The sequence below is a fragment of the Manis pentadactyla genome, chromosome 1 (genome assembly GCF_030020395.1).
Source record: "Manis pentadactyla isolate mManPen7 chromosome 1, mManPen7.hap1, whole genome shotgun sequence".
Lineage (NCBI taxonomy): Eukaryota > Metazoa > Chordata > Mammalia > Pholidota > Manidae > Manis > Manis pentadactyla.
The window spans coordinates 1,614,257-1,640,373 of record NC_080019.1 but is presented as its reverse complement, the minus strand read 5'-3'; the positions used below and the strand labels follow the sequence as shown (position 1 = coordinate 1,640,373).

Genomic DNA, 26,117 nt, shown 5'->3' with positions numbered 1-26,117 from the left:
CTCCAAAGGACAGATCCACCAGACAGAAAATAAGTAAGGACACAGAGGCACTGAACAACACAGTATAGCAGATGGACCTAATAGACATCTATAGAACTCTACATCCAAAAGCAACAGGATACACATTCTTCTTAAGTGCACATGGAACATTCTCCAGAATAGACCACATACTAGGCCACAAAAAGAGCCTCAGTAAATTCAAAAAGATTGAAATTCTACCAACCAACTTTTCAGACCACAAAGGTATAAAACTAGAAATAAATTGCACCAAGAAAGCAAAAAGGCTCACAAACACTTGGAGGCTTAACAACACGCTTCTAAATAGTCAATGGATCAATGACCAAATTAAAATGGAGATCCAGCAATATATGGAAATAAATGACAACAACAACACAAAGCCCCAACTTCTGGGGGACGCAGCAAAATCAGTCTTAAGAGGAAAGTATATAGCAATCCAGACATATTTAAAGAAGGAAGAACAAACCCAAATGAATAGTCTAACATCACAGTTATCACAATTGGAAAAAGAAGAACAAATGAGGCCTAAAGTCAGCAGAAGGAGGGACATAATAAAGATCAGAGAAGAAATAAATAAAATTGAGAAGAATAAAACAATAGAAAAAATCAGTGAAAAAAAGAGCTGGTTCTTTGAGAAAATAAATAAAATAGTTAAGCCTCTAGCCAGACTTATTAAGAGAAAAAGAGAATCAACACACATTAACAGAATCAGAAATGAGGAAGGAAACATCACGATGGACCCAAGAGAAATACAAAGAATTATTAGAGACTACTATGAAAACCTATATGCTAACAAGCTGGGAAACCTAGAAGAAATGGACAACTTCCTAGAAAAATACAACCTTCCAAGACTGACCAAGGAAGAAACACAAAATCTAAACAAACCAATTACCAGCAAAGAAATTGAAGCAGTAATCAAAAAGCTACCCAAGAACAAAACCTCTGAGCCAGATGGATTTACCTCGGAATTTTATCAGACTTACAGAGAAGATATAATACCCATTCTCCTTAAAGTTTTCCAAAAAATAGAAGAGGAGGGAATACTCCCAAACTCATTCTATGAAGCCAACATCAGCCTAATACCAAAACTAGGCAAAGACCCCACCAAAAAAGAAAATTACAGACCAATATCCCTGATGAACTTAGATGCAAAAATACTCAATAAAATATTAGCAAATTGAATTCAAAAATATATCAAAAGGATCATACACCACGACCAAGTGGGATTCATCCCAGGGATGCAAGGATGGTACAACATTCGAAAATCCATCAGCATCATCCACCACATCAACAAAAAGAAAGACAAAAACCACATGATCATCTCCATAGATGCTGAAAAAGCATTCGACAAAATTCAACATCCATTCATGATAAAAACGCTTAGTAAAATGGGTATAGAGGGCAAGTACCTCAACATAATAAAGGCCATATATGATAAACCCAGAGCCACCATCATACTTAACAGCGAGAAGCTGAAAGCTTTTCCTCTGAAATCGGGAACAAGACAGGGATGCCCACTCTCCCCACTGTTATTTAACATCGTACTGGAGGTCCTAGCCATGGCAATTTGACAAAACAAAGAAATACAAGGAATCCAGATTGGTAAAGAAGAAGTTAAACTGTCACTATTTGCAGATGACATGATATTGTACATAAAAATCCCTAAAGACTCCTCTCCAAAACTACTAGAACTGATATCGGAATACAGCAAAGTTGCAGGATACAAAATTAACACACAGAAATCTGTGCCTTTCCTATACACTAACAATGAGCCAGTAGAAAGAGAAATCAGGAAAACAGTTCCATTCACAATTGCATCAAAAAGAATATAATGCCTTGGAATAAACCTAACCAAAGAATTGAAAGACCTATACCCTGAAAACTATAAGACACTCTTAAGAGAAGTTAAAGAGGACACTAACAAATGGAAACTCATCCCATGCTCTTGGCTAGGAAGAATTAATATCAAAATGGCCATCCTGCCCAAAGCAATATACAGATTTGATGCAATCCCTATCAAATTACCAACAACATTCTTCAACAAACTGGAACAAATAGTTCAAAAAATCATATGGAAACACCAAAGACCCCGAATAGCCAAAGCAATCCTGAGAAAGAAGAATAACATGGCGGGGATCTCACTCCCCAACTTCAAGCTCTACTACAAAGCCATAGTAATCAAGACAATTTGGTACTGGCACAAGAACAGAGCTACAGACCAGTGGAACAGATTAGAGACTCCAGACATTAACCCAAATATATATGGTCAATTAATATTCGATAAAGGAGCCATGGACATACAATGGGGAAATGACAGTCTCTTCAACAGATGGTGCTGGCAGAACTGGACAGCTCCATGTAAGAGAACGAAACTGGATCACTGTCTAACCCCATACACAAAAGTAAACTCAAAATGGATCAAAGACCTGAATGTAAGTCATGAAACCATAAAACTCTTAGAAAAAAACATAGGCAAAAATCTCTTGGATGTGAACATTAGCGACTTCTTCATGAATATATCTCCCCAGGCAAGGAAAACCAAAGCAAAAATGAACAAGTGGTACTATATCAAGCTGAAAAGCTTCTGTACAGCAAAGGACACCATCAATAGAACAAAAAGGTATCCTACAGTATGGCAGAATATTTTAATAAATGACAGATCCGATAAAAGCTTGACATCCAAAATATATAAAGAGCTCACGCACCACAACAAACAAAAAGCAAATAATCCAATTAAAAAATGGGCAGAGGATCTGAACAGACAGCTCTCCAAAGAAGAAATTCAGATGGCAAACAGACACAGGAAAAGATGCTCCACATCGCTAGTTATCAGAGAAATTCAAATTAAAACCACAATGAGATATCACCTCACACCAGTAAGGATGGCCACCATCCAAAAGACAAACAACAACAAGTGTTGGCGAGGTTGCGGAGAAAGGGGAACCCTCCTACACTGCTGGTGGGATTGTAAATTAGTTCAACCATTGTGGAAAGCAATATGAAGGTTCCTCAAAATGCTCAAAATAGACTTACCATTTGACCCAGGAATTCCACTTCTAGGAATTTACCCTAAAGATGCAGCACTCCAGTTTGAAAAAGACAGATGCACCCCTATGTTTATCGCAGCAGTATTTACAATAGCCAAGAAATGGAAGCAACCTAAGTGTCCATCAGTAGATGAATGGATAAAGAAGATGTGGTACATAAACACAATGGAATATTATTCAGCCATAAGAAGAAAACAAATCCTATCATTTGCAACAACATGGATGGAGCTAGAGGGTATTATGCTCAGTGAAATAAGCCAGGTGGAGAAAGTCAAGTATCAAATGATTTCACTCATCTGTGGAGTATAAGAACAAAAGAAAAACTGAAGGAGCAAAACAGCAGCAGAATCACAGAACCCAAGAATGGACTAACAGTTACCAAAGGGAAAGGGACTGGGGAGGATGGGTGGGTAGGGAGGGATAAGGGCGGGGAAGAAGAAAGTGGGCATTACGATTAGCATGTATAATGTCAGGGGGGCATGGGGAGGGCTTTGCAACACAGAGAAGACAACTAGTGATTGTACAACATCTTACTATGCTGATGGACAGTGACTGTAATGGGGTTTGTCAGGGGGACTTCGGGTAGGGGAGAGCCTAGTAAACATAATGTTCTTCAAAAAAATAAAAATAAATAAATTTTAAAAAATTTATAATCTCTCTCCTGTTTATTTACAGTTAAATTACTTTTTAATCTTAGGGTTTTTTTCATTTATAACATGTATTTCTGCTTCTTATCTACTGCTGTATCATTAAACCTTATACAATCCTAAAACTTTAAATTCTGATTATGTACAGATGGGAGGTTTCTGTTTTTATTCTGCATTCTAGAGATCAGAAACTTGCTTTGGAAAGTTTATTTCATCAGGAACTAAAACCAGCCTTTAAGTGTTTAAGACAAATAACTATATTTAATGGAAACTAAATAAATGTCTGCTGAACTGTACTAATTACTACCATTTATTAGGCACACAGCTGTGCAATTTACATACATTATCACATTGAATCCCTATAGCAAGGAGACAGTGGTACAGCATTCCTACTTTAGAGAAAGAAAATTTGAAGTTCAGAGAGGTTAAGAACAATGAAAAATCACAGGGCCAGTAAGTGAGTTTGGGGATCTGAGTATAGAGCTGTCCCACTTCAGCTGCGTTTTATGACCTTAGACAATGACGGGCTGTTCAGAGTGGCTGCTCTACAAAGGCTGCTGTCACCAGCCCCCTCCTGGCTTTACATAGTCCTTTCTCTTGACTTTTGTTTTATTTGTTTATCCCTGGGTCATTTAGCACACATTTATCTGCTTTTATTTTTCTGTAACATATTCACTGATTTACATGTCCCCCTTTCTCTTCCAGATTAGGGTCCTTTGAGAGACAGTCTTGTGTCGTCATTGTTTTGTCTTTTCCTTTTTTTTAATTGTGGTTTGAAATTATTGCAGTTAGCTCTGGTCTACAGTATGTTGGGTTTTTACCAGCTTCATTGATGTGACCATCAGATGATATTGTACTGGTGGTACGGTGTGATCACTGGGTCCATGTGCGTACTGTGGGTAATCGCCACGGCAAGTTCTGTCTGCGCATCCGTCGCCTCACGGACCTACCACATGTCACTGGTGGGGGGTGCCCCTCGTCTAGCACGGCGCTGGACACTGGGTTCCTCTTTGAATATGTTGACTAATTCCTATTAGATACTGTGTACTTTTTTCACAGAATTCTCATCAGATTTATTTATTGAAGTAGCAGATATCACTTCTTTAAATGAATTAGCATAAAACAGTTGATAAGTATGTGTGGTAGAGAAGTAATTACTGATTTTAAAAAATGTTAAGATTTGTACATAGAGATTAATTTGTCTCCACGAAATAACATACTTTTCTAAAAATGCTGTTCTTTCTTTAAAATCAATTGGAGCTTGGTTGTATTTCCTTGGAATTCATGGTACCTTTTTTTAATATATGCTATGATAATACAATCATAAAGTTTCAAAATAGAGATATTTATAATAACATCTTAAATATCATAATACTTTTACAACAGTGCCTAACTGTGGATTAAAGCAATATTTTCATCTTTCTCTTCTTTTTTTTAATAAAAACTTGATTTTGTTTATAAACAGTTTTGGGTTATTGGCAAAATCAGAGACAGGTATAGAGATTCTCCACACCCCCAGCCCTGCACACATATATGGCCACCCCATTATCAGCATCCCCACCAGGTGGGACACCTGCTACAGGAGATGGGCCCGCACTGATGTCATCACCCCTGTCATAGTCCACCTGAGGTTTCACTCTTGGTCGTGTAAATTCTGTGGGTGTGCACAAGTGTGGAGTGACTCACAGCCTTCATCACAGCAGCATACGGTCTTCCCACTGCCCTAGGGACCCTCTGGACTCTGCCTGCTCATCGTCCCACAACCCCACTCCTCCGCCAGCCCCTGGCAACCAGACTGGCCGCTAATACTCAGTGACGTACGTTTATGCTTCTTCCATGTCTTTGCTTGGCTTGACAGTCCATTTATTTTTAGCACTGATAATATTCCATATTTGTACCAGATTTTTTGTCCTTTTACCTCCCAAAGGACGTCTTGATTGCTTCAAAGCTTGGCAGTCATGCACAAACTCCTCTAACATCTGTGTGCAGGTTTTTGTGCGGACATAGGTTTTCAGCTCCTTTAAGTAAATACCAAGGAGAGAAATTGCCCTACCTTGTGGGAAGAATTTAGTTTTGTAAGAAGCTGCCAAATTTTCTTCCAAAGTGGCTGCACCAATTTCCTTCCATCCGAAGTGAATGGGAGCTCCTGTGGCTCCACGTCCCGGCAGCATTCGGTGTCGGGGTCTGGCTTGCAGCCGTTGTAGCAGGTGCGCAGTGGTATCGTGTTTCAATCTGCAGTTCCCTCAAGGCATATGATGTGGCGCATCTTTTCATACATTTATTCGCTGGCTGTATATCTTCGCTGATGAGGTGTCTCTTCAGATCTTCAGCCCACTTTTTAATTGGGTTGTTTATTTTCTTACTGTCGAGTTTTAAGAGTTTTTTTTAAACATTTCAGTTGACAGTGCTTTATGTCTTTGTCTTTGCACATGTTTTCTCCAAGTCTTGGCTTGTCTTCTCATTCTCTTGACAGTGGCTTTCACAGAGCAAAAGTTTTCAGTTTAATGAAATCCAGCTTATAAGTTCTCTCTTTCATGGATTGTTCCTTTGGTGTTGTACCTCAAAGGTCTTTGCCAAACTCAAGGTCATCTGAATTTACCTTCTAGGAGTTTCATAGTTTTACATTTTAGTTTAGGTCTGTGATCGATTTTGAGTTATTTTTGTGAAGAGTGTAGGATCTGTCTCTATGTACACTTTTGGGTTTTGCCTATGAATGTCCATTTTTTGAGCACCACTGTTGAAAACACCATCCTTCTCCAGTGAATGGCTTTTGCTCCTTTATTAAAGGTCAGTTTAGTGTATCTGTATGGGTCTCTTTCTGAGCTCTATTCAGTTCCCTTGATCTGTGTGTGTTCTTTCCCCAGTTCTACCCTGTACCTCTATGGTGAGTCTCGAAGGGGGTAGTTCATTCCTTGGACTTTGTTCTTCTGCCTGAGTACTGTGTTAGCTATTTTTCTCTTCTTTTGAACGACATAGATACTGGTATAAAGTGGAAGTCCAGAAGACTAAAATATATGAATTGTATTACTACCTTCTGTTTAGAAAATGCTCAGTAAATACTGTGTTTGAAATACCTACTCACCAGAAATTCTTGCAGACTGGTTTGAGAAGAGGCAGGAGTAGGGAGCAAACTTGCTGCCATGTTCCTGAGCTAACCTGTAAACGTTGTTTCCTTGTATTTGTTAGATGTTCAGAGTCATTTTACACTGTTAATTATCTAAATGGCAAGATAAAAATGAACACATACATCAGTATGACATGGTATTTTTAGTGACACAACTCTTAATACTGGTACCTTTCACTTCTGTCCTCATTTATGTTAGCATTTCTATAATGAGGCTCTTACATTTGGTGATTGATGTTCAGACTTTAAGAAGATTGTTCCAAACTTACAGAAGTTACAGAAGCATTTCTTTTTGAAGTGTAAGTTAATAAATAAAACATTTTTCTTTTCCACCAAATGTTATAATGGATTAAAATTAAAGTAAGAAGACCATATTTAATCTTTTAGAAAACAGTCTGTTTTTTAAGATAATTTCATGAAATGTTGTTAGTGCAGTGGAAGGGAGTTACTTAGTGCAGCTCACATGGGATGGCGTTTGCATGTGAGACCGGAGGTGTCTCTCTGCAGTCACCAGTCTTTGCCCAGAGCCTAGACCATCGCCCTGCACAATGAAATTGAGGAGTGAAAAAGCTGCCTGTGGGTAGAGCAGATCAGCGGTGGTTCATGTATCATCTTATCTCTTCTTGCAAATACAAATTTCCCAATGTGGTGAGATTCTTCATTACAGCTGGTGGCTGAAGGAGCGAAGGGTCCCTTCACACTCGCGCCTTTGGGACAGCAGGGAGCGGGCGGCTCTCCGTCAAGGCGACAGAGGGGATCTGTCATCTCTGTCACTTCAGCTTTGAAAGAAGTGGGTATGGTAAGTTCCCTGAAATTTAGAACTCAAGAAATTATTAAAAGGATTAAATTTACTGAAATTACAATGATTCCTAATGTACCATTAGATATTTCTAGGGAAAAAAATTGCTTCTTAAGATTTTTTGTGTATGTTTACCCTGAATATTGGAGCCTCACCTATTCATAGGTAGCTGTCTAGCACCACCTGGTGGGTAAACGTGTATGAAACGATTCTCTATATTTTTTCTTTAGAAGAATATTGAACAAATAATACATATATAGAAGTGTACTGAAAATAATGCCATGAGCATTTTTATACCTCAGCTCTCACAATTAACAAAGGTTCACTTTAAAAAAGAATAATAATGTCTCTTTGGTACTTAATTAATTCTAGGAACAGAGTCCAAGACATGTTTACCTTTATTTTAAATCTTAGGCATAGCAAATGTTAGAGGACTCAGTATAATTACACTTAATTTTTCAATTATTTCTTTTACCTTCTACTTCTGAATCTCTGTCATCCTGTGTGGATGGTGAAACAGAGAAGCCCACGCAAGTAAGAGTGTAAACTTGGGAGTGTGTCAGGTATCCATGTAAAACGTGAAAACTCTTCTGGGGCTGAGGCAAGTGAACTCCTGTTTCCTAGTTAAAGTTTTTAACTTAATCCGGTGTTTGCAGGCAACACTGACATTGTTGATACACCAGTTATTTACAACCTTGTGTTTATCTTACTAAAACTGAGTGGGAGAATACAAGTCCCTTGGTTGCGCTCAAGGATCCTGCGTGAGAGCGTGACGCTCCTCAGTGGGGTCGGCCTCCTCCTCTCTGGCGATGACTTTGCACGTGCTGCATTGTTCACCCCAACTTTAGGCGCCGCTCTGTGGGTCCCTCCCTGGCACCCAGCCTCCCAGCCCCAGTAGCTGTCCGTCTCTCTCGTTGTAGCAGCTGCTAACTCCCGACCGCTCCACTGGGTAAAACGCTCTTCATCTCCTTTACATGTATTACTTTAAGACTGACCGCTGTGCTCTTCTGTGTGTTCTCAAATATTGTACAATCTTTGTAATCCATGTAACTAAATGGATTTCTTGGTAAATACTGCTTGCTCACGATTTTGAAAATCGCTCTCCCTCCCTCTGAGTCCTCCAGATATGTTTGTTTTGTAGCTTTCTTAACTTCTAATTCCTTCTTTTCACATGTTTAGAAATCCTAGGTGGTCTAGATCATTATGCTTATACTAATCCACAGATAGAATGTATATGATCATTGAACAGAGGATCAGAACTCATTATTGTTACTCTCTTTGCCTAGGGGGAAAAGCCAGTTCTCAATTATGTTTAGTAGTATGGCTTCATAATATTTACATGAAACGTAAGGACAGCCTCAGAATAACACAGCCTATCTTGAATTAACTTCACCCATCAAAATTTCCTCTAATTAAGAGAGTCTATGAATTAATTTTCTTTTTATTTCTACCATTGACTTAAAATTAACAAAATCAGGTGCCAAAGAGAAAGAAAATATAATTAAATATGTGATAAGTAATTCAAAAGTGTGACAAATAATTGAGAATTGGTCCTTCTACTATACATTAAGTCTACTGCTTAATTACATTTAACTATTTCTCCTTGCTGATAATGAAGGAAGCTGTGTTAACATTTTACAGGAGTAAAAAAAAGCACAAGGAACAACTTAATGAAAAGCAGAAAGTAACAAAATTATCAAACTTTTAAGGTAGACTTTTAAGATAACATCATATCTTACTCTGTAACTGTCTTTGTTTAAAGGACAGCGGCTTAACTGATACCCAGGAAACCTCAGAAGAAATGCAGAAGACTAACAATGCTATTTCAGTAGGTACAATTTTCAAATTTTCTGTCAATCATTTTACTTAATCATATACATATTAAAATATAACACTATAACTCTTTCAGAGTAAGCGAGAAATACTGCGTAGATTAAATCAAAATCTTAAAGCTCAAGAAGATGAAAAAGAAAAGCACTCTGGTGTGTGTGAGATAATTGTTCATGAAGCTGCCAAAGAATGTGAGCAAGAAAAATCGGTTTCATCTGATCGGAAGAAATGGGAAGCAGGAGGTCAGCTGGTGATTCCTCTGGGTGGTTTGACATTGGATACGTCCTTCTCTGCAACTGAAAGTACGTATGGAAGTGTTCCTGGCCTCGGGTCTAGCACAAATGGGCACTTGTACCTGGACCCTCTGAAAGGGAGGCCTCTTAGAGGGATTGAGAGAGGCTGGGAGAACTATCCAACCTTAAGAATATCAAGGATGGATTTATTACAAAAGTATGTAGTGTGAGAGAGGAAACTAATGAAGCATATTTAAATTATATTACTTTAACCTTTCTACCATCTGATTAATCTCTTAACCAGGAGTAATTCTTGATGAGAACCAGAGTAGTGAACTTTGACAAAATCTGAGAAAGTTCCCTTAGGCATTTGGCTTTTGAGATCTCACTGATTCATTTATTCAGCAGTATTTACTGAGCACCTATTATTTTATTGCATTGTTCCAGGCGCCAGAGATCAACAGTGAGCTAGCAAAACGTTGTGCTCTTGTGGAGCTTATGTTCTAAAAGGCAGTCTGACTAACAGCTAACTAATACAGTTTTAAGACATTTTTTGATGGACTATTTTCCTAGAATTCTTTCTTGCATTAGAGATAAGCCCAAAGACACCATAGCATTTATTTTCTTATTCAGCAGTTATTTATTGAGTCTCAGTATATACCACAAACTCCTGAGCAGTGAGAAAACAATAATGGTTTAGACACAGGTCCCTCCCCTTAAGGAGCTTAGGGTCTAGTGGAAAGGGAGGCAAGTAGAGAGGCAGTTATACTTGATCAGTGATATGATAGAAGTAATCACAGGCTACTCAGAATGTGTATCAGGGCATCAGTCAGTCTTGGGAGAGCCAGTGGAAATGCCGTGTGCTGCGGGATGGGCAGTCAGCGGAACCGGAAGCCCGGTAGAGTGATTTTAGGCAGAGAATGGCCAGGCCCCAGAGGTGAGGGAGTCTGTGAAGCTCAGGGAGATGGGTTTAATTCAGCATGGATGGCTGAAGGTCAGAATTCAAGACAAAGAAGGTGATCAGGAAGTGGTGGAAAAAGTAAGCAGGGCCAGATCCTAAAGGGTCCGATGCGCAGGCTCCGTCCAACCGCGTGAACGACTGAGTGCGCGGGGAGCCCGACAGGCCAGCAGATGCTTTGCTGCGAGGACCGAGGGTACGTATTTCCGGCTTTGCGAGCCAGGAAGATTGTCGTAACCTCTGCGTCATAGTGTAAAAGCCGCAATAAGACAGTACACAAATGTTTTTGCATGGCTCCGTTTCTAGTAAAATTTTATTTACACTGAAGTTTGAATTTCTTACAATTTTCTTTGTTTCCTTTTTCTTTTCTTAGACTTCTTATTTTTCCACTACTGTCAACAGTGCTCACGATCATTTCCTAGGGCATTGTTATAATAACTTTTAAAGTCTATTGGAGAATTCCAACCTCTTTCTTGTGTCGGTTGTTGGCTTAAACAACAGAGAGAGCCGCCAGTCTTCTCCCGTCAAAGCAAAGACTTTCTGGGTCCTTCTGATGCCAAGTGACTTTGGGTTGTATTCTGGCCCTTTGAATATTCCCTTATGAGACTCTGGGTGTTATTTCAATCCTACGGAGCATATTGAAAACTTAGGGTCTAGTGGAAAGGGAGTAGAGAGGCAGTTATACTTGATCAGTGATGTGATCGTATCGAATTCTTTCTTGCATCGGCCCCAGTTAGGCAGGTTACAAGTGCCCATCTGCCTCTGTGGTTCCAGTTATCAGCCATTTTTCAAAGCCTGCCGGTGTCGCTGTGACCTGTCCAGCACGTATGCCACCCAGTGATGAGGCTGGATTTGTTTTCTATTCCCTTCAATTAAATTTGTAGAAACAAAATATTAATATATTTTATATGTTTTTGTACCTCTCCCAATTATTGCTTAAATAGGGTTTTTTCTCAAATAAAATTTTATAGAAACATCATTTTGATTTTTTTCTATTTTTATATTCCCTAAATCTAGAGTTAATTCATAAATATTTAAAAGGTAATTATAAATCTTTTTAGTTGGTAGTATTAGTTACTTCTGTTCTTTCTATCATTCATCACTCAATCCCGGAAAATATTTTTAAAGCAGCAGCAGCCTTTATGATATAAACCTTTTTCTTTGTGAAGCTCCTGATTGGGTAGAAGACCTTCAGTCTGCCTTATAGTCCCATATCATTTTCATATTCTGTTACTGAAATTTTTTTTGTTCTTTTATTCTTTTTTCTGTAGAACATACAGTGGGTGAGGTTATTAAGTTAGATCCTGGTGGATCTCCAAGAAAAGTCTGGGGAAAAAGTCCTACAGATTCAATTCTGAAGGTACTTGGAGAAGCTGAACTACAACTTCAGACGGAACTATTGGAAAATACATCCACTAGAAATGGTGAGCAGAAACTAGCTGTTTCTCTATGCTAGAAGTTATATTATTAAAAGTCAATTGTATTTTTTAAGGTGTGAGTTTTTTTTAAGTGAATCATTGATGATAGGTTATCTTTTTGTTATAATAGTTTTTAGTTGGAGGGAGAATGGTTGTATTTTTTGAGAAATTGTTTTGAATAGTAGTCTTCTTTTGATCTGGTATAACCTGGATGGGATCTAAAAATAAAGGGAAAAGGAAAGTGTGTATGGGGGAGCCAGAAAAGAACAGTCAGAAAGACATTTTCTGTGAAGAAAGCTATACAAAGAATGCACTGAGTAAGTGGTGTATATGTTAATGTGGGTCTGGATTTGGCTGACCTAAAGGGGTGTGTCGGAGGTATGATGGATGTCATCCCGGGACAGGGGGATGAGATGTTTGGAGGCAGGAAGGAAGCATTATGACGTCCGAGTGCTGTGGGTCCTGGTACTTACCCTTATGCATTAAGAGGAGGGTCTGTGTTTAAGACAGGTGGTTTCAGATTGAACAGCTTGCTCAAATGAGGGGAAGTTGAATATAGTTTTTCTTTTTTTGGAATTTGTGTCTAGGCATTAAGGCATATATATGTCACTTCTGTGTCCTCTCTGCCTCTGCCTCTGTCTCTTTTTCTTTCTCTTTTTCTCTATCTCTCCTTAAAGCTTAGAGTGAAACTCGTATCTGAAACAGAAAAATAACCTGGGAGCGGAGGTTATTCACATTGTGTATAAAGGAATTAACCAGGTGCTGATAATTAGCCAGTGAAATGAATCTTTACCATTACTAAAGTGTAAAAAGTAGGCTGCTGTTCCCTTATTAAGGGTGAATCTCCTAGTCATTAAGCATCCTAGCATTTTCTTTAATAATAAAGGGAAAAACAAAATCTGAATAAAGTAAATGTAATTACTTGTTTGAAAAAAGGGCAAGTACACAACATGTGTATATTTGTAATTAATTTGTTCACACTCTTGTGTCTAGAAACTGCATTTGTATGGCAAACACTAATCAAAACAAAAATATCGATAACTTCATATTCTTGCATCTTAGTCTGAACATATTCTCAAAGTGTCCCAGGCTTTATTCAGGAAAAAAAATGCCTCCAGACTAAGACATTTTTTAAAGTAATGACAAAAATTTCAGATTATTTTATAGTCTGAAAGTCCTGTATATGTCCATCCCTGCTAGAACTATTACTTTTAAAACAAACATCAGATTTCTGATTCATGTAAAATTTTTATTGCTTAAAGATAAGTAATTTGTGTACAATTATGCTTAGTGTAAAAGAAGGGCTTCCTTCTCCATATTCAAATAATCCATCTGCATAGAATTGGTATTGAAAAGTAATTTATTTTATGATTTGTTTTACTTTTTAAAATTCAATTTACCAACTATTTATGGAATGCTTATTAGCTGTGCCTACTATTATGTGTGAGGTGTTAAAGCTGAAAAGAGTGGAAAGGTCATCCTTGCTCTCAGAGGACAGACACAAATGAAAACAAGTAAATGATACGGCATGAAAAGAGCAAGAATAAAAGTTACAGCAATGTTTCCATAGTTGCCTTTTGACTTTATCATTTGTCATTTGTCATCTGCCCCCTTTATCTGTTCCCTAACTGCATTTACTTAGAAGAGTACTCTCTGTGCTAGGATTTTAAGACAAAGAAGTCATACTTGTCACCATCAGGGAAACCATGTGTGGGAAATCTGTTTTGGGAGTGATGTGTGCAGGTCTGTGGAACCACAGATTAAGAGGCTTCTTGTTACCAATGCTGAACAGTTTCATTCATGATAAGGCCATTTAGGGTCAGGGAGAGCCACAGAGAGAACTAGTGATTTTGAGCCAGACCACAGGTGAGAAAAAGAGGGCACTGGGGAAGTAAGGGCGAGCAGAGAATGCCAGGCAGTGCGCGATTGCAGAGTATGCGAAGCACAAAGGTTCATTTAATACTTGTGTGAAAGCAGCTTCGTATTATGGGAAGAGAATGGGCTTCGTTCCGGTTTGGGGCCCGTCACGTGCCCAGTGGACATAGGCAGGCTCCCCTGACTCTGACATTCAGTTTCTCCTTGTGTGGCCTGGAGCTGTTACCAAGGATTGTTGTATAGAGTGAATGTGAAGCACTCTCATGGAACCTGCAGTGTTCTTCAGTCTTCCAACCCTAGTCAGTGTCTCTTTCATCAGTGTGATACTCTTAAGCTCTTCTTGTAAACATTCCTCAGAAGGGCTCATGTGAACTGGACAACCAGACATTGCATGTTCATAATAGTTTGTCTTAGGACTTAATTCAGGTCAGCTTGGCACAATATAAATTCTTGGCTTATACTATCTTTCCTTGAGTGTTGGTAATATATACCCTCTGTTGTATTCTGGCATAAAGTTTAGATGGCAGAAAATCTGGCAACAATCTTATTTTCTTTCCCTTATGACTTGGTCTTTTGCTTGAATACTCAAGGGATATCTTTCTTTCCCTTTACAGTCCAATAGATTTCTTAAAATATACTTTGGTGCTGTATTTATTTTTCTAGTAGGTGGTATGTTTGTTTTAACAGACTTTTATTGTAGAGTAATTTGGGTTCATAACAAAACTGAGAAGAAAGTAGGAAGAGTTTCTATATACACCCCATTCCCCATGCACATCCTTTCCAACCAGCAGCACCTCCCCCCAAAGAGCATTTGTTACAGTAGATGAACCAATATCGACACAATATCATCACCCAGATCCATAGTTTACAGTACAGTTCACTCTTGCTGTTGTACATTCAGTAGATTTTGACAAATATATAGTGATATGTATCTACCATTATATTATAAAGAGCAGCTTACAGCTCTAAAAAATCCCTGTGCTCTGTTTGCTCCTTCCGACCCCCAAACTCCCAGCCATTCATCTCTGCCCTGTCTCCTTAGTTCTGCATTTTCTAGAATGTCATAGTTTTCTAGAATGACAGTATATATATGTTTCATACTAGCTTCTTTCACTTAGTAAAATGCACTTGTTCTCTCCATGTCATTTGTTTACTTGATAGCTCATTTTTTAGTGCTAATATAGCACTAATATTAGCACTTTTTAATAATATTTCATTGTGTGGATGCACCGTGCTTTGTTTATATGTTGACTCAATTTGTTTATATAGGTTATTCCTCTACTGAAGTACATCTTGATTGCTTTCAAGTTTGGTCAATTATGGATAAAATTGCTATAAACATCTGTGTACAGGCTTTTGGATACATATAAGATATCAGTTCATTCGAGAAAATACAAAGGAGCATGATTTCTTGAACATACATAAAGAGTCTGTTTAGTTTTGTAAGAAGCTGCGAAATTTTCTTCCAAAGTGGCTGCACCAATTTCCTTCCATCCGAAGTGAATGGGAGCTCCTGTGGCTCCACGTCCCAGCAGCATTCGGTGTCGGGGTCTGGCTTGCAGCCGTTGTAGCAGGTGCGCAGTGGTATCGTGTTTCAATCTGCAGTTCCCTCAAGGCATATGATGTGAAGCATCTTTTCATACATTTATTCGCTGGCTGTATATCTTCGCTGATGAGGTGTCTATTCAAATCTTAAGCCCACTTTTTAATTGGGTTGTTTGTTTTCTTACTGTCGAGTTTTAAGAGTTTTTAAAAAACATTTCAGTTGACAGTGCTTTGTGTCTTTGCCTTTTGCAGGTGTTTTCTCCCAGTCTATGGTTTGTCTTCTCATTCTCTTGACAGTGTCTTTCCCAGAGGAAAAGTTTTCAGTTTTAATGAAGTCCAGCTTATAAGTTCTCTCTTTCATGAATTGTTCCTTTGGTGTTGTATCTGAAAGGTCTTTGCCAAACCCAAGATCATCTGAATTTACCTTCTAGGAGTTTCATAGTTTTGCATTTTAATTTAGGTCTGTGGTTGATTTTGAGTTATTTTTGTGTAGAGTGTAGTGTCTGTCTCTATGTACATTTTTGGTTTTTGCCTTAAATGTCCATCTGTCCAGCACCATTTGTTGAAAAGGCTGTCCTTCCTCCAGTGAATGGCCTTTTGCTCCTTTATTAAAGATCAGTGTGGCATACTTGTGTGGGACTATTTCTGAGCTCTGTTCAGTTCTATTGATCTGTTTGTCTATTTTTTTCTCCCAAAACCACCCTGTTTTGGTTGCTGTGATTTTAGTAAGTATTAAAATTGGGTAGTGTGTTTCTCAGACTTTGTTCCTCTCCTTCAATATTGTTTTGGCTTTTCTGGGTCTTTTGCTTCTCCACATAAACTTTTAGAATTGGTTGATAGCCACAAAATAACTTGCTGGTACTTTGATTGGGATTTCATTGAATCCGTAGATCAAATTGGGAAGAACTGACATCTTGACAATATTGAGTCATCCTATCCGCATTTATAATTTATATATGATTCTTTGATTTTGTACACTAAGTTTTTACTTTTCCTCATCATGATTTGTCCTATTAACATATGGTCCCCAGTCTTCTCTGTCCCACCATCAATTTAGGAGTTTTCTTTTCTGTTCTTAAGACTACTTCAGAGTCTTCTACTATGTATATTTGGGTTCTTTTACCTTTTTCCAGTGTCTGTCACTTTCTCCTAAATCCTTTCTGTTGCTTCTCTGTTTTTGTTTTGTTTTAGTAAAACTATTTTCTCCTATTCAAATTCCATATTTCTTAAGATATTGTGTGTTGTGCTTGTATGACATTATCTGTATTCTAGAATCCTAATTTTAATATCTTTTTTCTTTTTTCTGTTCTTTACTGAGTACTATCAACTGCCTCATTCCTAAATATTTTCTCATTATAATTTATTTTCTTCTCTTATGTCTTCTATCAATTCTTAATTTTTCTAGTTAATTTTTAAATAGAAGGTTATCATTTTAGTCTTGTAGGTTTTCATTATCTATGGTAGTAGGTCTCAACCAAAGGTGATTTAGCCCACTGAGGGCACTTGGCATTGTCTGGAGACATTTTTGGTTGTCACCTGGGAAAGGGGAAAGGTCCTACAGGTTTATAGTGGGTAGAGACCAAGAAACCTAGCATCGAGGTCGGGAAGCCCTGGTCCATGGGGACATTATTCCATTTCTTACTCTATTTTTTCTTATAACTTTGTACAAAATTCATCAGTAATCCTATTGTGTGACTTATTTTTATGTGAAATTAAACTTCCTAGACTTTTGGCAGGATAGAGTGGATCAAAATAGCTTTCTAATTTAATAGCTTACAGCTTCATCTTATTTTCATGAAGTATTTAAAAATTATGGCCTTGTATAAACCCAGGAGTGAGGGTAGTAGACCAATTTACCAAGCAACTGCAAAATTAAAACAAAAATAGTAAAACCAACTATACACAAAATCAGTTGAGGGTTACAAAAAAAATACAGATTATGACATCTAATACATAAAGTATGGAGAAGGAAGAAGAAAAAAGTAGCAGTTCTAGATTGTGTTTGAAATAGATCATCAATTTAATATAGACTGTTATATAGTTAAGAAGCTATACATAAACCTTATGGTAACCAAAAACCCAAAGCCCATAATAGACACCCAAAATTTTAAAAAGAGAAATCCAATCACAACCTAAAGAAAACCATCAAAAGAGAGAGAGGACCTATAAAAACAGCCAAAACACAATAAAATAGCAATAAGTACATACCTATGAATAATTACCTTAAATGTAAATAGACTGAATGCACCAATCAAAAGACACAGAGTGGCAGAATGGGTAAAGAAGCAAGACCTGTCTGTATGCTGCCTACAAAAGACTCATTTCAGGCCTAAAGACATACACAGATGGAAAGTGAAGGGATGGAAGAAGATATTTCATGCGAATAATAGGGAGAAAAAAGCAGGCATAGCAGTACTTATATCAGACAAAATAGACTTCAAAACAAGTAACAAGACACCAGGGACATTACGTAATGATAAAGGGCTCAGTCCAACTAGGATATAACCATTACGAATATCTTTGCACCCAACGTAGGAGCACCTAAATATGTAAAACAGATACTAACAGAATTAAAGGGGAAAATAGATTGGAACACATTCATTTTAGGAGACTTCAACACATCACTTACATCAATAATAAGATCAGCCAGACAGGAAAAATATCGGAAAGCAGAGGCACTGAACAACACATTAGATCAGATGGACTTAACAGATATCTACAGAACATTGCACCCCAAAGCAGCAGGATACGTGGAACATTTTTCTGAAGTGTACATTGTCCAGAACAGATCACATCCGAGGCCACAAAAAGAGCCTCGATAAATTAAAAAAGAATGAAATTATCCTCAGGAACTTCTCAGACCACAGTGGTATGAAACTAGAAATAAATTACACAAAGAAAACAATAAAACCTACAAACTCGAGAAGGCTAACCAACATGTTTCTAAGTAATAAATGGATCAATGAACAAATAAAAACAGAAATCAAGCAATACATGGAAACAAATGAAAAAAATACAACAGTCCAAAATTTGTGGGAAGCCACAAAAACTGTTCTAAGTGGGAAGTATACAGCAATACAGGCCTATCTCTAGAAACAAGAACTATCCCAAATAACATACAGTTAAGGAAACTAGAAAAAGAACAGTCAAAACCCAAAGTTAGTAGAAGGAGGGACATAATAAAGATTAGAGCAGAAATAAATAAAATAGAGAAGAATAAACAGTAAAAAAATCAATAAAAGCAAGAGCTGGTTCTTTGAGAAAATAAACAAAATAGACCCCCAGTCAGATATATCAAGAAGAAAAGAGAGAGGACACAATCAGAAACAAAACAGGAGTAGCTACAAGGGATACCATAGAAATACAAAGAATCATCAGTGAATTCTATGAAAAAAATATGCCAATAAATAGGACAAACTGGAAGAAATGGACAAATTCCTAGAAAAATATAACCCTCCAGATTGACCCAGGAAGAAACAGAAAATCTGAACAAACCAGTTACCAGCAATGAAATTGAATTGGCAATCAAAAACTACCAATAAATAAAAGTGCAGGACCAGACGACTTCACAGCTGAATTCTGCCAAACATTTGAGGAAGAGTTAGTATCCATCCTTCTCAATGTATTCTAAAAGGGAGAAGAGGAGGAATACTTCCAAACTCATTATATGAGGCCAATATCATTCTAATACCAAAACCAAGAAAGACACTACAAAAAAAGGAAATTATAGACCAATATCCCTGATGAACATAGATGCAGAATTCCTCAACAAATAATCGCAAACCAAATTCAACAATAATGTTAAAAGGATCACCCATCATGACCAAGTGGGATTTATTCCAGGGATGCAAGGATGGTATAATATTTGTAAATCAATCAATAACATATACCACATTGACAAAAAGAAGAATAAAAACCACATGATCATCTCAATAGATGCTGAAAACCCATTTGACAAAATTCAACATCCATTCATGATAAAAACTCTCAACAAAATGGGTATAGAGTGTATGTACTTCAACATAATGAAGGCCATATACAGCAGACCCATAGCTACCATCATACTAATGGTGAAAAGCTGAAACCTTTCCCTCTAAGATTAGGAACAAAACAACAATGTCTACTCTCACCACTTTTATTCAACATAATACTGCAGGTCCTCACCATGGCAATCAGACAACACAAAAAGATAAAAGGCATCCAAATTGTTAAGGAAGAAGTAATACTGGCACTATTTGCAGATGACATGATAGTATATATAGAAAACACTAAAGACTCCACCAAAAAACTATTAGAACTAGTAATTGGATTCAGCAAAGTTGCAGGATATGAAATTCATACACAAAAATCTGTTGTGTGCCTATATACTAACAACAAACTAGTAGAAATAGAAATCAGGAAAACAATTCCATTCATAATTGCATCAAAAAGAATGAAATACCTAGGAATAAACCTAAACAAGGAGGGGAAAGACCTGTATTCTGAAAACTGTAAGACACTCATGAGAGAAAGAAGACACCAATGATGGAAATCTATCCCATGTTCATGAATAAGAAGAATTGATATTGTCAAAATGGCCATCCTGCCCAAAGCAATTTACAGATTCAGTGCAATCCCTATCAAAATACAAACAGCATTCTTCAATGATCTAGAACAAGTAATCCTCAAATTCATATAACCACAAAAGACCCCAAATAGCCAAGTCAATCCTGAGAAGGACAAACAGAGCTGGGGGCATTACACTCCCTGACATCAAGCTCTATTACAAAGCCTACAGTAATCAAAACAGTATGCTTCTGGCACAAGAAAAGACCCATAGATCAATGAAACAGAACAGAAAGCCCAGATACAAACCCATGCATGTATGATCAATTAATATATGATAAAGGAGCCATGAATATACAGTGGGGGAAAGACAACCTCTTCAATAACTGGTGTTGGGAAAACTGGACAGCTACATGCAAGAAAATGAAACTGGGTTACTGCCTAACTCCATCATAATGTAGACTCAGAATGGATCACAGACCTCAGTGTAAGACACAAAGCCATAAAACTCTTGGAGAACATGTAGGCAAAAATCTCTTGAACATAAACATGAGCATTTTTTTTTCTGGATGCATCTCAGGCAAGGGAAACAAAATAAATGAGAAAGTGGGACTACATCAAACTTAAAGGCTTCTGTACAGCAATAGACACCATCAGCAGAACAAAAGGGCAACTTACAGTGTGAGAGAATATATTCATCAACAATTTATCCAATAAGGGGTTAACATCCAAAATATATAAAGGGTTCATATGCTTCAACACCAAAAAAACAAAGAACCCAATTCAAAAATGGGTGGAGGACCTGAATAGACATTTCTCCAAAGAAGAAATACAGATGGCCAACAAGCACTTGTAAAGATGCTCCACATCACTAATCGTCAGGGAAATGCAAATCAAAACCACAATGCACTATCACCCCACTCCTTTTAGAATGGTCACTATCCAAAAGACAAAAAATAACAAATGTTGGTGAGGATGTGGAGAAAAGGGAACCATCCTACACTGTTGTTAGGAATATAATTTGATACAACCGCTGTGGAAAGCAGTATGGAAGTTCCTCAAAACTAAAAATAGAAATACCATTTGACCCAATAATTCCACTTCTAGGAATTTACCTGAAGAAAACAAAATCCTGATTTGAAAAGGTATATGTACCCCTATGTTTAGAGTTTTTTTCTAGTTGTCTTTCTGATACTGCTTCCTAGATTCATTGTATTGTGATGTAGAAAATCACACTATGCATGATTTCTATCCTTTCAAAGTTTTGAAACTTTATTGCCCAACTTATGGTCTATTTTGGTAAATATTTCATATGCACCTGAAAAGAATGTGTATTTAACAATTCATGGGTATAGTAGTATATGTGTATATGCTGTGTCACGTTCAAATGATGTTCAAAGCTTCTATATTTTCCTGATTATTTTTGTCTGCTTGTTACAAGATCTGAGGGAAGAGAGTTAAAAATCACCAAACATACTTGTGAATCTGTCAGTTTTTGCCATTTGTATTTTGAAGCTAAGTTATTTACTGCATACAAATTCAGATTTTTACATTGATTGTTTAGACTGCTGCTTAGATTGTTGCATTGATGCTTTTATACATTTTCCTGTAACATTGACCCCATATTATTTTGATATGTCTATTCTTATCATAATATTACTTCCTTTAATGTCTGCTTTATTTCATGTAACTACACTAGCAAGCATTCTTTTGGTTAATGTTTGCTTGGTGTATCTTTTTCTGGATCTTTTTATTTCAGTTTCTCTACTTTTATTTAAATGTATCTCATCTCAAATCCAGCCTGACAGTCTTTGTCTTTTAATCTATTTAATTTATTTATGTATAATGTCATTATTGTTATTGTTTGATATTTAGTCTATGTACAATCATTCTGTTTGTTTTCTCTTTGTCCCATCTGCTCTTTGTTTATTCTTTTATTCCTTTCATTCCTTTTTCCATTGGATTAATCAAGCACTTCATTTTTCTATTTTTATTTGTTTATTTCTAAATTTTTTGTTGAAGTATAGTTGACATAATATTGTATTAGCTTGAGGTGTACAGCATAGTGATTCAACATTTATATACATTACAAAATGTTCACCACAATAACTATAGTTACCATCTGTCACCAAAGTTATTGCAATATTATTGATTATATTCTGTATGCTGTACTTTTTATCCATGTGACTTACTTATTTTGTAACTGGAAAATTGTACCTCTTAATCCCCTTCACCTATTTCTCCTGTACTTCTACCTCTCTACCCTCTGGCAAACAACAGTTTATTCTCTGTATTTATGTATCTGTTTCTGGTTTTATTGTTTTGTTGTTATTTGTTTTGTTTTTTATATTCCACATATAAATGAATCATGTGGTATTTGTTTTTGTCTGTCTGACTTACTTTGCTTAGCATAATACCCTGTAGGTCTAATCATATTGTCACAAATGGCAAGAGTTCCTTCTTTTTTGGCTGAATAATATTCTATTCTATGGTATAGAATAGAATATATATATGTACACATCTTTATCCATTCATCTATTGATGGACACTTATGTTGCTTCCATATCTTGGCTACTATAAGTAATACTACAATAAACATAGGGGTACCTAGATCTTTTCCAGTTGTTGTTTTCATTTTCTTTGGGTAAATACCCAGAAGTGGAATTAATGAATCATAAAGTGTTTCTATTTTTAGTTTTTTAAGGAACCTACATACTGTTCTCCAGAGTGGCTGCACCAGTTTACATTCTCAAAAATTTGTGCATTAGGAATCCTTGTCTCCACATCCTTTCAAATACTTGTTTTTTTCTTGTCTTTTTGATACTAGCTATACTAGATACCTATGAGTGATATCTCATTGTTTTTTGCATTTTCCTAATGATTAATGATGTTGAGCATCTTTTCACAGCAATCTGTCCCATGTGTCAAAATGCCCAAGGCCATGTAGTCTCCAGGTTGCTCTGGGACTCAGTCACACAGTGTGCACTTCTGATGGGGCTCTCCTGACCTTTTCAAAGGTCAAAGGCAGGCCCCAGACAGGCTACGGCCTACATTGTGTTCTGCCCGAGGCAGGCCGTGCTGCTAGCCAATGCACCTGGGCCAGTGCAAAAGGCAAATGGTCTACAAGGCGCTGCTGAGGCCCCAGCCACAGCCGTCTTCAGTCACATGGACATCCAGCTCTCAGGGCCCTGATGGGTCTGTCTCTCTCAAGGCCTTCATGGCCTTGACTGTCCATTTTGCAGCAGCGGAGGTAAATGCACACATTTCATGCCAGCCCCTCTGATGCCCTTTCGTACCAAATGGCATAAGAGCTTCAGAACTTGTGCCAAGTGCGGAATAAACACTCTCCAGTAGCCTACAAGACCCAAAACCTCTTGCAAAAATACCACATTTATCTGTAAGGTAATCCGACATGAGTGTAACATCACACCCAGTATTAGACGCCCTGTTCCCAAGGGGATTCAGGCTTGTTCCACTCAGCCCCACCCTGCAAATAGTAGATGGGGGAGGGTCCCTGGAAAACCCCGCAGGTTGCAACGAATCATGGAGTGTTCAGCTTCTGTGTCCACCAGCACCAGGACATGCGGTATGTGCACAGGGGACTAATAAATATTCTACATGTGGCCTCTGGTTCCCACCACATCCCCCAAGGTGGGGGCCATGACCCTCCCCTTAGTCAAACCGCGATGCCCAATCATCCTCCGGTGGGGGTGCGGGCCCAGGCGGAGCCTGAGTACTGTCCCCCAGGAAGTCTTGCAGGACACAGGCCGGACATGGGGCCTTGCCTCCGGCTTCTGTGTCCTGGACCTCAGCAGCTGGAACTGCTGCTCTGGCTTTAAGTGGTGCCACAGTTCTAACAATATTCTGTTGGGCTGCCCATCCAGTTTTTCTTTCACTACCCCGGCCTTTATCAAATCAACCCACATCTGTGTCCTCGAGACCTTCGCGGGGCCTTTTGCACCTCTCCTTTCAGTCGTAGCCCTTCCGTGCCCTTATTGTTTTAACCTCCCCGAGATCTGCTAAGTACAAGTAGCCTCACTTATGGGGTGCCCTATGTCGGGGGCAAGAATAGTCACTAGAGACCCAGAGAAAGATGGGGGAGCTGTATGCAGCACCAGATTTCTCATTCCTGTGATGAACAATTCCTCATGGGGGCCCTGGGGGTCCATATCATAGAAGATATTTTTCATGCCCAATTTCCGAAACACCAGTACTGTTTTAACTAAATTGTTTTAAGAAATTAACTAAATTGGTTAATTCAGAACTAGTGCTGGGGACACCTTCTGACAGTGAGCTAGATCTTCAAAAAATGAATGAAAGTGACCTGGGGATCCTCTAGGTAACTACAGTAAGTTGTTCTGAGGTAAATCCATTTTCTCCTGGCATCAATTTTAAGTATGGAGAGTTTCTGAACAACTAAAAGTAACTAACAATTACTAGAAACAAAAACAATTAGTAATTTTAAAATTACCATTCTGACACGTACATATTAGTTTCACAAAAGGGAAAAGTAAATGATATGTTAATCACCCTAGAAATCACTGTGTATAATTAGAACAAGCCTTGGCTATCATTTATCTTAATCATTTATTAATTTCTAACATACAGCAGAGCTTAACCCATAATTACCTGTTGTAAGAACATGCAACTTTTGAACTTTGTTCTAAATGCTATTACAGAAGTCATTTTGAGAACGTAGCGTAACTGTTCTTTTTTATTGTTTCAGAGATTTCTCTTGAAGGAGAGAAGTACAAACCCTCAGTTACTGGGGAAGAAAGAATAACATGTATTTCACTTGAAATGAATCCATCAGCCGCTGTTGGTTCTTCCATTGAGACGGACAGTCCAAAGCCGAGTGAGACACCTCCACATATGTCACTGAAAACAGAGGGAAATTTGGATGGTATGTTCTAATGAGTCAAAATGAGCTGTATTTGATTTAATAATATTTTAATTTCTTCTTTAAAAAAGTGAGTTTATAAGCAAGTCATCAACATATGTATACAATTGACTCTTGAATGATACAGATTTGAACTGCACAGGACCACTTATAGGTAGGCTTTTTTCAATCCTGTGCAAAACTGTAAATGTATTTTCTCTTATGATTTTCTTAATAACATTTTCTTTTTTTATCTTTATTATAAGAATTAGTATATAATATATATACAAAATATGTGTTAATAGAGTTTTTATTTTCTTATTGGTAAGGCTTCCAGTCAACAGTCAGCTATTAGTAATTAAATTATGGAGGAGTTAGAAGTTACATGTGGATGTTTAACTGTGTGTGGGTTCAGCACCCCTAACCCCAGCATTGTTGAAGTGTCACCTGTATATGTTTGGGTGATTCATCTCAAATTAGGTTGATGATTTTTATACATTTAGTTACTAGTCTGGCTCTTTTATTGTTGTGTAACAAATCACCCTAAAACATAGTGTGAAGACAATAGTGATTTTATTATGTCTTGTGGTTTTTTGTGTCAGATACTGATTCTGGGCTTGGCTGACATGATTTTTCAGACCCCCATGCTTCAGTCTGTGGGACCGCCCGTGGTATTCAGCGGCGGTCAGGCAGCTCTACACGCCCAGGAGCCTCCCTACCATCTGGGGAGACGGTGTGAAGGCCACGCCCGGCTGGGCCCCTCTCTGTCCTCACGTGGCCTCTAGGCCATCCTGGGCCCTCCTTCAAGCAGGAGAGTCTGACTCCATGCATAGAGGCCGAGGCGCCCAGACACCTAGGTCAGAGCTGCTTGTGCTCTTAGAAGCCAGCCACAGAACTGGCAGAGCTAACAGACTTACTGGTCCAAGCAGTCACAGGCCAGCTTAGACTCAAAGGCAGGCATACAGAGCCCACCTCTTGAAGACTGTTAAAGAACTTGCAGCCATCATTAATCTGCCATACCCTGCCTTTGACCAAAAATTATTTATGTTCCCCCTACATGCGGCATGCACCCACCCCTTCTCAAAGCCTCATCTTGTTAGGACACTGGCTCCGATTCTAAAGGTGCTGCCCTCACAGCCAGGCCTGTGTAGAGACGAGTTCCCTTGGTCCCAGTTGTTCGAGTAGTTACTCTCGATTGA

At 38.0% G+C, this 26,117-nt stretch overlaps 1 protein-coding gene across 7 annotated transcripts in view; it reads left to right on the top strand.

Moving 5' to 3' along the window:
* NEK1 (NIMA related kinase 1) overlaps window positions 1-26,117 on the top strand; it is a 174,613-nt gene that overhangs the window by 104,746 nt on the left and 43,750 nt on the right. For all 7 annotated transcript variants that reach the window (XM_057501650.1, XM_057501795.1, XM_057501737.1 and 4 more), the window contains 5 exons: window positions 7,504-7,635; window positions 9,398-9,463; window positions 9,545-9,767; window positions 11,928-12,080; window positions 24,766-24,942. In XM_057501650.1, coding sequence (XP_057357633.1) covers window positions 7,504-7,635; window positions 9,398-9,463; window positions 9,545-9,767; window positions 11,928-12,080; window positions 24,766-24,942 — 751 coding nt within the window. The remainder of the gene's footprint in view (window positions 1-7,503; window positions 7,636-9,397; window positions 9,464-9,544; window positions 9,768-11,927; window positions 12,081-24,765; window positions 24,943-26,117) is intronic.